The 15,499-nt window shown below is 30.9% G+C and overlaps 1 protein-coding gene across 3 annotated transcripts in view; it reads left to right on the top strand.

Annotated features, from left to right (window-relative positions):
- LOC144855638 (FYVE, RhoGEF and PH domain-containing protein 2-like) overlaps positions 1 to 15,499 on the top strand; it is a 58,505-nt gene that overhangs the window by 2,952 nt on the left and 40,054 nt on the right. Inside the window, exon 1 of one of the 3 annotated variants that reach the window (XM_078713548.1) lies at positions 2,557 to 2,652. The exons of 1 other annotated variant lie outside the window; for it this stretch is intronic. In XM_078713548.1, coding sequence (XP_078569674.1) covers positions 2,592 to 2,652 — 61 coding nt within the window. In that variant the 5' untranslated portion in view covers positions 2,557 to 2,591. Of the gene's footprint in view, positions 1 to 2,556; positions 2,653 to 10,620; positions 10,974 to 15,499 lie in introns of those variants that run through there. One more of the 3 variants, XM_078713546.1, reaches the window with a different exon arrangement.

Here is a 15,499-nt window from a genome sequence, read left to right on the forward strand (position 1 = left end):
ATCAAGGATTCTTCAGTGTTGACATATATTATGGTCTAAATCAATTTCTTTCCTATTTGTAAGAGGAAGGAAACAAGACGAATAGCTTAGAATAGTGCGTGCTAACATTCAAAGTACCCACTTACTCATACCAGACCACCTCATAGTGCACTAGAGTATTCTTGTCAATGTAATATTTTTACACTTATTATTTGACGTTCATTTGTCATTTTCTGGGATTTAATATACAACTTATGCAAAGGAATTAGTAGAAGGTATAGTATATATTTATTGTTATCATTTGTGAATCAGTATTTGAGAGGATTTTCTTTCTTCACAAACTTTAAATAAGTACACTACTTAAGTTTATACTTAATCTAACCATGGAGAACAACATATTTCTATCTAATCTATCTCAAATTTAAAAATAAATTGTTTGACCAAATTTGCTAATCAATCAATTAAATTAATGACCTTTTAAAGAAAAGATATCAAATTAAAAAAACTTTTATTATTTTTACTCTATTCTTCAGCTTTTAGTTTTTTTCTTCATCCTAAATTTTGATTGATAAGTTCTTGTTGACGTTGAAAACAAGATTAAGTTGCCAATTTGCAGGTACTTAGTTAATTCCTAATCTGATGGGAAATTGCCCCATGGGCTTAAATAAGATACTTGTCCTTGAACGACGGTAGAAGCTAAACTCAGTATGACGATAAAAAAAGTAGTAGATGAAGACTTAGTGAATAAAGACTGGGGGATGAGTAGGGACTAACTAGACACGCTTAAGTCAGAAGCAAAATGGATATACGGGATTATTACGGGATATGGCGATCAACTGTCTTATCCTCAACTAAGTAAGACTTATTAACCGTTTAAGTACGATATTGAAATATGGTATGATTAAAATAAATAGCAATGTCATCTAAGACACGCAAGCATGATTTGTCTCTTTTCACTGAAACTTAGTTTTTAGAAATTCTGATAGCAAATGTTGCGACAAAATATAGTTTATTTATTTTGAATAGTTTTCATGATTGACACAAACTTGTGTCTAGATTCAAGATTCAATTTATTGTCACATAATATTACATACATGACATTTGTTTTCCTGAGCTTAGAAACATAGATACAATACAATTTAAAACACAATATAAAAACATAAAAACGTAACACCTTAACTAATTATCTCTTGAAAAATGTACATTATAGGAACATTTATGTATTATCCCTTCACACACCCTCGCCGAGTCCCCCCCTCCCCCTTTCTTGTTATAATACTAAATAACAAATTACCTTGAAGTTCATAATAAATTAATTAGGACATCCCCTTATCATAGAATATGATCCAAATAAAAGGCCATGACATTTAAAGTTATATAATTATGAATTTTGAAATTCTAAGGGGCCCTTATTATCTATTGTAAGATATAGTACAAGGTTTAAAAACCCTTTTTTGGTTGAAGGGGCTCAATAAGACTAAATACTAGTGAAAAAAAATAATAGTTTCTCGAAACATGTCACATTTTAAGGCAGTTTGCCTTTTTATTAAATGCCTCGCTATAGTCACATTTAAAACATACAATAATATAATAATCACTATTTTTTTAAAACTTATTTGTAGAAATTTGTTTTAAATAGATTTTTAAAAAGAATAAACATTTTAGACAGGACATGTAATGAATGTATATTTCATACACTGTATACAGTTAAAACTCTCCCATGAGACACCCCTATTCAAGGGATACTTTCCTGTGAAACAAATAATGGCCCCTGATTGTCAGCTGTTTAGGGTCACCCTCTATAAATAAGGTGAAATAAAAAATAAAATATATAAATAAATGGTTAACTCTTACAGTCAGCGGACACCCCTGTTACCCCTGTTAAGGAGAAAGTCTGGGCCCTAGGGGTCCCTCTGTACATAAGGAAGAATATTAGCATCTAGTTTATTCTGTAGGCCAACATACTGGTGTTCAGTTAATTTACTTCATGTGAATACTTGTTTCTCCTCATGTTTAGTTAACTTTTAATATACTGTATTAGTACATAAAGTACTTACTGATAACACCTACAGAATTAAACACAATATGACAATATGTAATTACTCATCAAAACTTAAACTCACTGAATAAACAGGACTTTACACATTTTACATATATCTGAAAATCTTATAAATCCTGAGTGAGGTCACATACTATAAAAAGGAAAAAGTACTTTAGCAAAGAAAAATACCAACTACTTCCTGAAAGTTGGGGTTAATATAAAAAAAATCAACCCACGAAAGGAGCGAGCGCACATTGTACTCAACAACTGTATTGTGTTTGATGGTATAGACAAGATACAATGATGTGATTTATATTTCATTTTATTTGGATTTTATATTGAAAGCTGAATAACAAGGAAGAAATATTGTGTAAATGCATTTCCTGCTATTTTGATATATTATTCTTAGCTAGTATATTTGATTATGTTGTATATACCACAGTTAAAAGTAATAAATTGGAATCGTAACAACTCTTGGATTTATCATGGTTTCGTGAAGGAATGATTGAAATATATCACCCTTTTGGGTTGTCATTTCTTTCTACGTTTTATATCGTTGAGGATTTTTAAAATGATAATGGAGAAGAAGGGTATAAGGACATCTACAATCCTTGAGTGTGACTGTGATTTAAGTAAGTTTACAACTAATAAAACATTTTTTTCGTTTGATTAAAACTGCATTTGGTAGATACATGCAATAGGGGTGACAGCCCAAATATACAAATAACACGCATTAGGCTAGCCAGTATTCACATGGGACCTTTTGGAACGATTTGAATAATATAATATTTACTTATTATTTTCTGGCTGTATAGTGTTTCCCCTGTTGAGGTTTGTACAATTTCCCCTCAATATTTTGAAGTCTATAAACTATATTATATACTTCCTCTAATAGTTCATATTTCTATACCTGACCAACTTATTGTAAAACAACAAAATTCATTTTATTTAGCTCAAAATATGAAATGACAAAGTGTAAAACAATGTATGAGGCTTGGGATTAATATTGTTTTAAAAGAAATAACAGTCTAGGAGGCGCTCCACACAATTGTAACAAAAAGTGATAATAGATTTAACATCTAAAACCCCCAACCAAAATGCGATGGTACCATGGTTTAATACAAGAAGAAAACAGTAATATCGTTGGTATCCCACGTGTGCCATAGCTTACCTGGATAAACCAACATTGGCCTTATCCCATCCTAGGGAGTAATTATATTTCTTAGTGAATACTCTTACAATTACCCATTCAGCAATGACATACACAGGTATAGGAAATATTAGGTATATAGAAATATTTAAAATAAAATTCAAATATAAAAATTAAGAAAAAAAATTTAAAAGATAGGATATATATAACCTTGACCAAGTTTTAACCTGGAAATAACAACAAAGAAAAATGTTGAAATCCTTGTTGGGATATTAACCTCCATAATGGACATGACATGTGGCTACTGTGCTGTAGAATTGCTTACATTTTAATCCTCATTATTTATTTTATTTATTTATTTTCAATCTTTCTACATAGCAAAAAAAAACAGTATAATAACAGGGGAGTAGCGGAAAAGCAAAAGTAATAAAACTGTCATCTTGTGGTGCTTGACCAGCCCCTGTCAACTAGGATGATACAATAAAACCGACATTAAACAAAAAATATAGAAAAATACATAGAGAAATATGATTGTTGTTTTATCCACAACAGCAAAAATATGTATACATTTTAAATTTGATTATCAATCTAATTGCTAATTACCAAATAGTTAATGATAGAAATGATGCAATTAGTAACCAATTAGAATTTGATAGTTTGTCTTAATTTGCATAAATTACCATATATAAACACTGTGTATTATAATATGAAATGATAAATATTATTAAGAAAACATTGCTAAATATGATATAGCAAAAAAAATGGATGAAAATAAAATTAAGAATTAAAAAAAAAGTTGATATAAATAAATGAATAATTTGACTATCTTTATACCGTAATAATACAAAATGTGATGTAAAGTAATAGAAATATATTTTATTTTTTAGTAAGAAATTTCATTCAATATGCAAGCTAAAAAATTCCACAATTCCAATGGGATTGTGTAGTAATCTTTGAAAAGCATAATTGTATTTTTAAAGGGCATTCTGTAATGTACATTAGAAACGTGATAAACCTTCATAATCATTTCTTGACAAATTGAAAATATAAACTTGGTATTGTTCATTCATTATTAGGATATACAGTATTTTAAGCTCTGTCTACACTATCAAATATTATGTGACAAAAAAATGTGATGTGCCCATAATAATGGACATGATGATGTCATATCACTACCATATATGGGCACATCACTACTATATTTGGGCATATCACTACCATATTTGGACACATCAAAACTAGTTTGATAGTGTAGACAGAGATTAAGATAAGATAATTCTTTTTTCTCATGAAACAATAGGCAAACATTTGGTTTACAATACTGCTTTTTTATTCTTTCTTATGTTAATATATTAATAATGTAAACATATGATTAACAACTGACTTTACTATAAACAATAGCACTTTGCTAAAACTAAGCAGGTGCTAACAATAAGACAACTTCACAAATGAACAGTGCGTGCAATTCTAACGCATAATTTATAATTCATTAGTCTCTGTCTAACGAAACGTATTTATCATAATAAAATCCAGTCTTGTGTGTATCTGTGTTCACTCAAGCGTGAACAGATCCACATTTTATAGACTTAGTAGGAAAGATGTGAGGAAGAGGAGGGACGTTTGACGTACCGAATTGACGTATAATATATGCATGATTACACTAATTTAGGAGATTTGTTTTGATTACGAAACAATGTGGTATCAATGCAAACTATTACTGCATAGGACGTCTTCAGAGCACAAAGGTAAGTTAAAAACTACACGGCAACAGACCTAACCTAACTGTCTTTGTCTTAGCAATCTCTATTTTTCATTAAAAATCAAGTTTTGTTGGATTTCTTTATTATTCAGTGTAGATTTAGGTTAAGTTAAATTAATTACCAAAATCTGGAATTGGCCGGAATAAGTCTAATTTCTTTTCCGTTTTGTTGAGAGGTTTTAGTATCAAGACAGAGGCTAATTTACAGGATTTTTCTATAATTTTGGTTTTTATTTATTTTTATATAAAAGAATAATAATAATTGCTTATATAGCGCTTTTCCACATTGATCAAAGTGCTCCACATTATGATAAGGCCTACAATTTTGATTTACAATTTTTATTATGAATTAAAATTACATATAGTAAATAAATATATAAAAATATATATGGACTTTTCACCTCCTGTTTCCAAGAGTGTGGAGCTTCATAGGATATATCATATTTAATTGTATGTATCTATGTACAGTAATTAATTATTAAATATTTGCAATTCAATTCCTTATACTTCAATTTTAACTACTATAAATAACGCATTTTCTTAAAATAACCGTTATGTAATTCAATCCAATTTCCCTTCATTTTGTGTCTGCTGCTGTGTACAAAGATAACCTGCTTTGAAAATATTAATGTTTACTACTGCTAACTATGAACTTATGCTATGAACGCAAAGAGAAATTGTCATTAGAAAAGCCATCCACAATTATACAATTGCTGTCCAGCATTTGCGGAATTTTCAATTGTATCTAATTTTATTCTTTATTGCCAAAAACATAAACAAACAACTAAGTGGCAGGAAACACAAAAGGGAACTAAATCCCTTTCCGGCTAAGAGCCAGTGTTACCCTCTTAGTCTTACCGAGTAGCATATCCAAATCTATGTTAATAAAATGTTTCATTTAGCTAAGTTTGGAAAACAGACTAGACTTTAAAAAGAAACAATTTATGAAATATTATATGCATCTTACAGTATGTAATTGACCTACAGCAAAAATCAATGTTTGTTAACCTAGTTTAGTTACAACACTTGATGCAATGACCTTACATATAACTTGATTAGGATCTATGATCACAGAGTGTAAAGAATCACACGAAAATCAATTATTTATAATAGAAAGATAATTCACCAAAAAACTGAGGTGAGAAGAGGAAGCACACTCCAATAATAGGGAGCTTTGATTTGCAACGACTAAACTACATCATTGTGCGGAAATATTGGGACGCGTGTCCTCATTCCGGACTTGTTTCATACACATTTATTCAGTTATAACAATAATAACTGGGGACCACACTAGAAGCAAAAGCTTGTCTCATGAGGGCTCCGACAATACATGCATATAAATATAAAACAATACACAAAATAATACAAAAAAAAAATAGATAAAGTATTGAGCATAATACACATAGGTATGATGGTTTTTAGGTCCAGTTGACAACTGACAACACATCGATTGACCTGACCTAGGTAGGTCATCGATCATTGCGAATCAAAATATCCCTATGATGATGTCTCAAATCAAATGCTCTGAGTCTCTCTTTAATAATGCGACTATTTTTTATATCGATATTTAATATTAAAACCCTCTAAACTGTAAAAAGTAAATTTCAAACAATGATGACAAGAAATATTGGGTCAAATTACAAAATCTTTATTCGCATGGTAATAAAAATTGAAATTGATATGTATCAATAAAATCGTAGAGAGTCCTTATTGTAAATTGCAACAACATGCGATAAGGATATACTTTTACCTGGCAGTCTATAATATTTGTGAAAATACATTATTTTGCATCGTAGATTTGCAGAGTATTAGACCATAAAATGTTTAGTTCCACATATCATTTGTACACAGACGTGGTCAGGGATTTCATTTGTGGTAAGTAATGTTTGAGTTTAAGACGAAAAAAACTGCTATGTGAAAGTAATACAGTAGATCATACAGGTAAAAATGAGTCCATAAGAGTCAGATGCCAACTGGATAAGAACGTTATTGTACAGCTAAATGTTTTGTGAATACAGTTAACTCTCCCAATACCATACTCTCCGACAACCAGAAACTCTCCAAATATCAGACTTTCCTCAAGGTTTAAAAGGTCCTAAATTCAATTTTACCATTAAAAAAACATTTTGAATACAAGACTTTCCGGAAAATAATATTTGGTGTCTGGTATAGGGAGAGTTGACTATAGTACGTAGTTAACTTAATTATTTTACACCTGTCTGCTTATTGTGCCTTCATTCATAACTAAGTGACAATCTAATGTTTTGTTTATTTACTGGGTGCGTTCTATTTTTCTATAGTTCTAGAAGAATAAACTAAGTTTGTTATCTAAAAGCAAAGCACCTACTGTACAGTATGATATTAAAACAGATAAGTTAAATAAGGTTATATTTGCATTCAAGATTACAAAATGCTAACATCTAGAGAGTATTTCTATGGTGAATCTTACAGATACCATCATAAGTGTCTTTGTCATTTGTCAGCTTTAAGCTATAGTGACAATTTCAATTGTCACTCTTTTCTAAACGGCAAGTAAATTGGTCGATTTGACAAAAAGCAGATCGTCACTTGCGAAACTCTGCTACTTATTATTGACGTAAATTAGCTTAAAAAATTGATTATTGTTACCCACTTACACCCCTTAATGGGATACTAACGTAAAGTGCCCCTGTCCTAAAAGATGTGATATGAATCTTCCCTCGTGGTCAAGGGATCAGCACCCAATTATCTTACTTTCTAAATTACTGAAAAACGATGGAATATTGATAACATATTAAAACAATTGAAGATGGAACTTAAATGAAACAAGGGAAGCATTCCTTTATAATTTCACTTTCATAACAAGGACTAAAGTGTGTGAAATTACAAACTAAGTTTACACTCAGTTTCTACCTGGTGGCCACAATTAACTGGACTTTTTAAATTGCTTAAATATATTCTTGCGTACTAAGATGGATAAACATTTTAGACCAATCTTTTGTTATGATCTTACTACAGGTAAGGGTACAGGTATCATGATTTCAACATTGTTTTAAGTACAGACTTAAAGTGTCTTAAGAATCAGGAAATGTCTTTGTTTTAAGACTGTTTAACGTCCGGCATGATTAATACACACAACACAAAATGTTAAATAGAAATTTGCATTTATTTTTAATATTCTATTGTGTGTATTATATTTGTATTTGTCTTTATAGTAAACCCCCTCCTTTGCGGCACTCGTAAAAAATATCTCGTGAAACAATACGGCGGAAATATAAAAATTATTTTGGGCCAAATCAAGTCAGTTTTGGAAAGCCCAAAAAGAACAGTTATTAGAGAGAATGACTTACTAGCTAGTATACTGTAGTAGAAACGAATATAATAACTAGGGCGGCCATGATATCAGGGATAATTACAATTTTCAATTTATTTTTGGACTGAAAATCAGAGAATATAAATTACATAATGATACATTATTTACATTGGCAATAATTGTATAGTGTAATATTACCATTATGTTTATTCTATGTAATAAACATTACTAAACTGTTTTAATTCACAATGTATAATGTTCAGAGATCCCTGGACCAGGGTTGTGGTCATACGGTTGCTGTGCAACTGAGCATCTCATCAACTTCTCTTGAAACCCAAGCACAAGTCCAGTGTTTAATTTTTGTCAAAAAATCGCTGCTGAGCTAGCTGCCTAGACAGTCATCCTAACACTATACTCTTCAAAATAAGCTTGGGGCCACCCTAATTTTTACCACAAATCCAAGATGGCAGCCAAAATCCAAGATTCTCATGGCTTTATTGATGATCAGCTTCAACATTAGTACTTAAGTTCATTAATTAAGTTGCAACCCTCCACATCACTAAGTATGGACATGACATTATGTGAACATTCAACAACACATTTGTTTACATAATCTAGAACACTAATTGACATTTTCATGGCTTTACTCAAATCATGTGACTAAACTACAGTTTCACATCAAATGTTTTCGGCATACTTCTGTAAAGCTCAAGATTATGTACACAGACTACGTACCAGTTTTGTAGGCCTGATATTTTATCATTTTAAATATACAAAAAGAGATGAAAAACTTTAAGTTTTGTTATAAAAATCAAATAAATATAAAAATGATGGTGCGTAAAAAGATTTGATACACAAAAAAAACATCAAATTATATAAATTAAAATATTAATATTTTATCATTTTAAATACACACAAAGTGACGAAAAGCATTCAATTTTGTTATAAAAATAAAATAAATATAAATTTATGGTGCGTAAAAAGATTTGATCTGAGAACATCAAAATTATATATATACAGTAAACAAGGAGGAAGTTTTTTAATTTAATCCTTTTAATAAATAATTTTCATTTTATTTCATAAAAAAACAAAATAAAATCAGGTCAGGAAAAACAAAAGCATAATTATTATTTATCAAAACAATGTTAGTTTTGCAACAATATTTTATTTGACCTTAGAGGTCAAATCAGGCCCTGGGAATTAAAAATAACACCTGCGGCAATGAAACCTTCCAACAAAGATATTCTTTACAAAAAATTTAAAAATTGATTAATTAGACTTTAATAGTTTAGTTCTAATTCTGCAAATTAGCTGTTTTATTTTGATAGCCAATCCCAGGGCAGATGCCATGAGGATGATGTCAATCTCATTCCCTTCCTGAATTCATAAAATTATTAAACTATAAATAAGTCTATAAGATATATTATTACTATTAAGTATATAGCACCCCCTCTAGTGGAGGCATTGAATAATATACTACATTTGTCAACAATGTCGTTGGCCCATTTAGAATCGTTCTCTCTTTCTGTAAAGAATAATTGATTGATTGATGACAACTAATTTGCTTTCTTTAAGAAAATTAACTCAATAATATTATATATCTTTATTTTAAAAATAACTTATTAAACTATAGTAGTACAGCACTGGTACCACTAAAATATTTAATGTATAGCCAATTATGTTTATTTTCACAACTCATTCATTGCAGGTACAATCATGCAATTCCTAATTAATTTTAAAACTTCGATATAAATAATTTGATAAATACACTTGAACTTAAATCATATTATTTAAATCCCTCTAAAATTACAGTTTATTAAAAAACAATCAAGCAAAAACAATCAAACTAAACATGCCCTTTTGATGATGTATGTAGTTACATGAGGCTTAAATACGAAGAAAGAGGCGAATATACGAATGTTATAAAATTACAGCTCAATCAATTTTGTGTAGGCCTAACACATTGCTTAAGCACTGCACACTACCAGCACACCCCGGCTAAGTCGGCAGTGATAGGCACGACACTGACAGGCCATGCTGCAACACGACGGGCTAAGTCCGTGGCTAAGCCATTAGTTAAGCCTGGACTGTGCAAACTTATCGTGTAGCTGCTCTAAGAAGTAATTCTGGAGGGCATCTAAATATAATCGACATTTTTTTCGAAACTTTTGTTTTTAAATATCTTTATTTATATTTTTTTGCACCACTTGCTGTCGTCTGCTACCACCGGTCGTCGATCACCTCATGGCACTGGTTACCCAGGTACCAAAAACCACCCAAGCGTAACAAAAGTAAACGCACTTTAACAAAATCCAGTCTCCTCAAAAACAAACACGGTAACTAGAAATATTTACCTAACCTAAATTAATTAATTTAAAGTCACTTTTTAACATGTTATCCTCCCATAAATAAGTAGGCCAAAATCAGTTAAATTGTGAGTAAACTTTTAGTTCTTAAAAGTCTGCGCCGGGATTTAATTTGCGGAAATGACATAAATACAAAATTGAAAGACCAACAACATAAACTAGTTTCAGTCTGGAAAAGCGACTACACACGGTAACAACAAAGAAAAAAAAGTTAAAGTTGAAGTTAATGGAGCGTCCTAAGGAAGTACCGCGCCGTAAATTTTTAAAGGTGCAACGATATGTTTTTGACGATGATGAGTACGTGAGGGCTTTTCATTTAAGGAAACAAATGGCCAGTTTGAAGATCAAAAGTTTGCTCTCTGTATTTGAAAATGAACAAGCTAAAGGTAGGGTACCAATATTCGTTTTTAGGTGAAGTTGAGAGGACCAGCAGGGGGTGTAAAAAGAGGCGGAAGTTAAAACAAACTAAAAAGTTTCCGGGATGATCCCAACTCCGGTTCACGTACTTACAACCCCATGGAGATGATTTAATTTTTGGCAAAACGTTCTGTCTGTTCTGTTTTCAGTATATGGTTTAACCATTAAATGTTTAGAATTTACTTTACGTGCCAATCTAGCGCGCAATATGACCCCTTCCCCCACCCTCCCCCGAAATCGCGCAATCCCCAGGGTCCCGTTTTTACCATTATCTTCAAGAAAATAAATTTTGAAATAGTACACATTTTTGTTTTGATTTCTTGTTGATTCTGTTTCCCCAATATTTAATGACTTACTGTGTTTTTTTTTTGGAGTTTGTGACTTTTGTATCTCATTAAAATGTTAATAATGGGACCTGGATTGTTAAGGAAATAAGAACACAATGGCCAATGAGTACTTAGTATACTTTTGGTTGTAAACTATCTAATCATCAGGCCTCATTAGGTTGCTTTTAATTGTATCCAGGGTTTCTGTCAGAATTACATACTTTCACTAATACTCAACAACTCAAACATTTCACAGAATTGTTTGTGCATTTATTTTGTTTATCTTTATCAATTCTATTTATTTTAATTGTTATTGTTGCATGTTTATGTCTTGTCATATTGTATTTTTGTGAGGGTCCCTAATGATCAGCTTCGGCTGCATGGACCACTCTCGTAAAATATTGTTGAAATAAATAAACAATTCAATTGATAACAGAATACTCTGTATAAATCAAGCACCCATACTGGTGGGGGTGGGGCAAGATTCAAGTTTGGGGTTGGTAGAGGGTGTTTAAAAACAGTTCTATATCACCCTCAACTCTAGTTTAAAAAACTATGAACACAATTTTCCAATTGTGTATTTTATCTTGAGCCCTTTGTTCTTCTTCTGTTCGTCTCAAAATTATTATTGTTATTATATTATTACATTTTGTGTTCAGGGCCATATTCAGGAAGTAAAGCTATTTTATTTAACAACACACCTATAGGTTAATATTCATCAACTTGTTATTGTAAACACGTCCAGTACCGGATGTACAGAATTACACTAAAAGAAACCTGAAACCAATTAGCTATATAATATAACATTTATATTATATAATGGCAAATGTTCAACAAAGTTTAGTATAAAATGACCATGTCTGATAACTGGATTGGTACCTAACTTCCAGGGGCGGATCCAGCATTATAGATTAGGAGGACTATATATTTCATAAATGATAAAATCGAACCATTGGGTCCCAGAAAAATGATAATAGTTATTATTTCATTTTAAAAAGACATGGCTGTTAATTTTAGGGTGGGGGGGGGGGGGGGCGTAACGTAAAGCCTGTATATCCGTGCCTGCCTTCTTACATTGAAAACACAATATTCCCATAATTAGCTCTACACGCATGATGTTTCGAAAATGATAATTGAGTAATCTTTATTTGTTCATTTTATAGATGCTACTATAATAGTACAGTATAATATAAATGGTTTATAAACTAATAATCTCATTTGAGTTACAGCGATGTATATTACTTAAGCTGCCCCTGCCTAGCATTTTCTCATCTTTTTTTTATATATATATATATATGTATAATGTTATGCTCGAATAAAATTATGGTCGAATAAATAAACGAAACGAAACACAAAAGCAGCAGAACTACGTGGGATCATCAGAAAAATATTTGTAAACATGAAAATGACAAAAACGAAAGAAAAGAGACATAGATGGGTATTCCCTTTGATATTCTCAAGGTTTTAGTATTTTAGCAATACAATTGAATTTTTTTTTTTATTTCAAAAGAATAAAAACCTTTATTTTTGGAAGAGTCTAGTTTTGAAATTAGTTTGATGAGCTCATACATGTCAACAGTGAAAGTAGTATCCTCCTCTACACAATGAACTCCATGTGCTCACTTCAACCGCAAAGTGAGTGTGCTTCACGTGGTTGCCTTGGAGACAGATAAACGACCTTTCTAATTTCCACTTTGTGACGTCATTGAAGCGTTTCAGAAGACATTACTTCCTTTTTAAAGAATTGTTGGTTGCGGGTTTAGCCTGTACTAGTTCACCTCTAATCTGCCTCACTTCCAAATTCATTTACTGCTTTTTGTTCTCCATTTTGTCTTCCATTTTGTCTGTCTGTTTGTTTGGTCTGCTCCTTGATTGTTGCTTCTATGAATGGATGACTTTTGGGAGCAGGAACGCTAGTAGACCAAACCCAGTACCGTTTTGATTGTTGCTTCTATGAATGGATGACTTTTGGGAGCAGGAACGCTAGTAGACCAAACCCAGTACCGTTTTCATTTCGATCATTCTGGAATTTTCCTCTTGATGTATGAGAATGAGATTAGTTTTAGTTTTTGCTTCCAGTCTCAATTTTGCATTTTGTATTCGTTTTGTATTCAGATTTTCCTTGAGAAACTTTTCCATTCCTAAACAAATAAATATTACTCATAAATATTTATTATATAGTAATAAAAAAATGTTTTATAATAATAATAATTTTCAATTTATATAGCGCAAAATGCAGGGCGCCTCTAAGCGCTGAACAATCAACAGAAAATGTAAAAAGCACAAAAATGAATTAATGATGAAAATGCAAATTCAAAAGATAATATATTATTAAAAATACTACTTCTATAAAAATAGGCCCTGTTGTAGAAATATTTCATGGGACAGGAAATGATTAATTTGTGGTAAACACAAATTGTATTGTATCTCTCATTGAATAGCTATAGCCAACTTATATTCTTAAATTTAAAAAATTAAATTTTCCTTATAGGATATGTGCGCTATATTACTAATAATGATGACGCTATAGTTTGTGGTCAGATCATGATAATACTACAAACTAGATCAGAATGAGTAATAAGCAAGAAAACTCAAATTATTATTATTATACTAAATCTGATGTGTCCATATATGGACATGATGATGCCATATCACCACCATAATTGGGCATATCACTACCATATATGGACACATCACACTTTTTTCAAATTTGTTTGATAGTGTAGACAAGGCTTAATGAGTAATAAGCAAGAAAACTCAAATTATTATTATTATACTAAATCTGATGTGTCCATATATGGACATGATGATGCCATATCACCACCATAATTGGGCATATCACTACCATATATGGACACATCACACTTTTGTCAAACTAGTTTGATAGTGTAGACAAGGCTTAATGAGTAATAAGCAAGAAAACTCAAATTATTATTATTATACTAAATCTGATGTGTCCATATATGGAAATGATGATGCCATATCACCACCATAATTTGGCATATCACTACCATATATGGACACATCACACTTTTTTCAAACTAGTTTGATAGTGTAGACAAGGCTTAATGAGTAATAAACGGGAAAACTAAAATTATTATTTATACACCTCCGAGTTTCCTGCTGTTAAACTTTATCTTATGATGGTTCCCACTAGGGTGCAACGTAAAGACGTAAACATAATGCAAGCAGGTTGACCAATCACAAGCAACAGTTCAAATAATCCATTGCTTGTGATTGGTCAAATCTTTTATGTTGGCCAAAGTTTGCCAGTTTTTTTTATTAAAGTACAAATTATTTGTCATAGTAAATGCTTCTGTTTCAAACTCTAATTCAATTGTACCTTTATCTTAGTTACGATTTCCTGAAGTGATATATAAAAAGTTTTTAATGACAATTTAAACAAGGTTTTATTGTTGCTGACCCTTGGCTACGATGACCTTATATACTTCTACACTCTCTAAATATACAATTAAAGCTTTATGCCATCTTAAACAAAACTTGTTTGGAAGAACATACTATATTTTTTATAATTAGGGTGTCAAAGTCCTGTGTAAAGGTTAACCACAATAGGGTATGCATGGCAGTAAGAACAAAATGTTGAGCGCAAACGAAATAATAAAAATTGTTTTGTGAAATAAAACTGGTACAATTAAATTATTTGAATGGTTTATTTTAAGCGTATAAATACACATATTGTGTTAAATTGTTTTGCTTGCTTGTTTTATTAAAACATCTCTTTGTGTCAATCAAGCCAATTTTTCATGTTCATGTTTTTTTTTATCGTGCACAAATATGCTAAGATATTTCGTACACAAAGTAAACTAAACATACTGTAGTATATACCATATTTAAATTTGTTGTAACTTGATAAGTTACTGTAATTTATTCAGCATTTTATTTTGATTGCTCAAATACAAAAAACAGGGAATTTAAGTGTAAAATTAGAGTTGTTAAAATCAACATCTGACGGATGAATAACAACAGGGTGGAGTAAAAACTGTATTGTGTATGCTTAGAAGTCAATTCGTATTATTGATTTTTTTTTGACAGTGGTATAGGATATTGTTGTTATCTTATGCTCAGGAAAAGGAAATACTTATGTTTGTGTAACACAAAATCATTTGGAATATCCCGTACCAATACCAACATGGCCGTCAACCAAGATA

The sequence above is a fragment of the Antedon bifida genome, chromosome 11 (genome assembly GCF_963402885.1).
Source record: "Antedon bifida chromosome 11, ecAntBifi1.1, whole genome shotgun sequence".
Lineage (NCBI taxonomy): Eukaryota > Metazoa > Echinodermata > Crinoidea > Comatulida > Antedonidae > Antedon > Antedon bifida.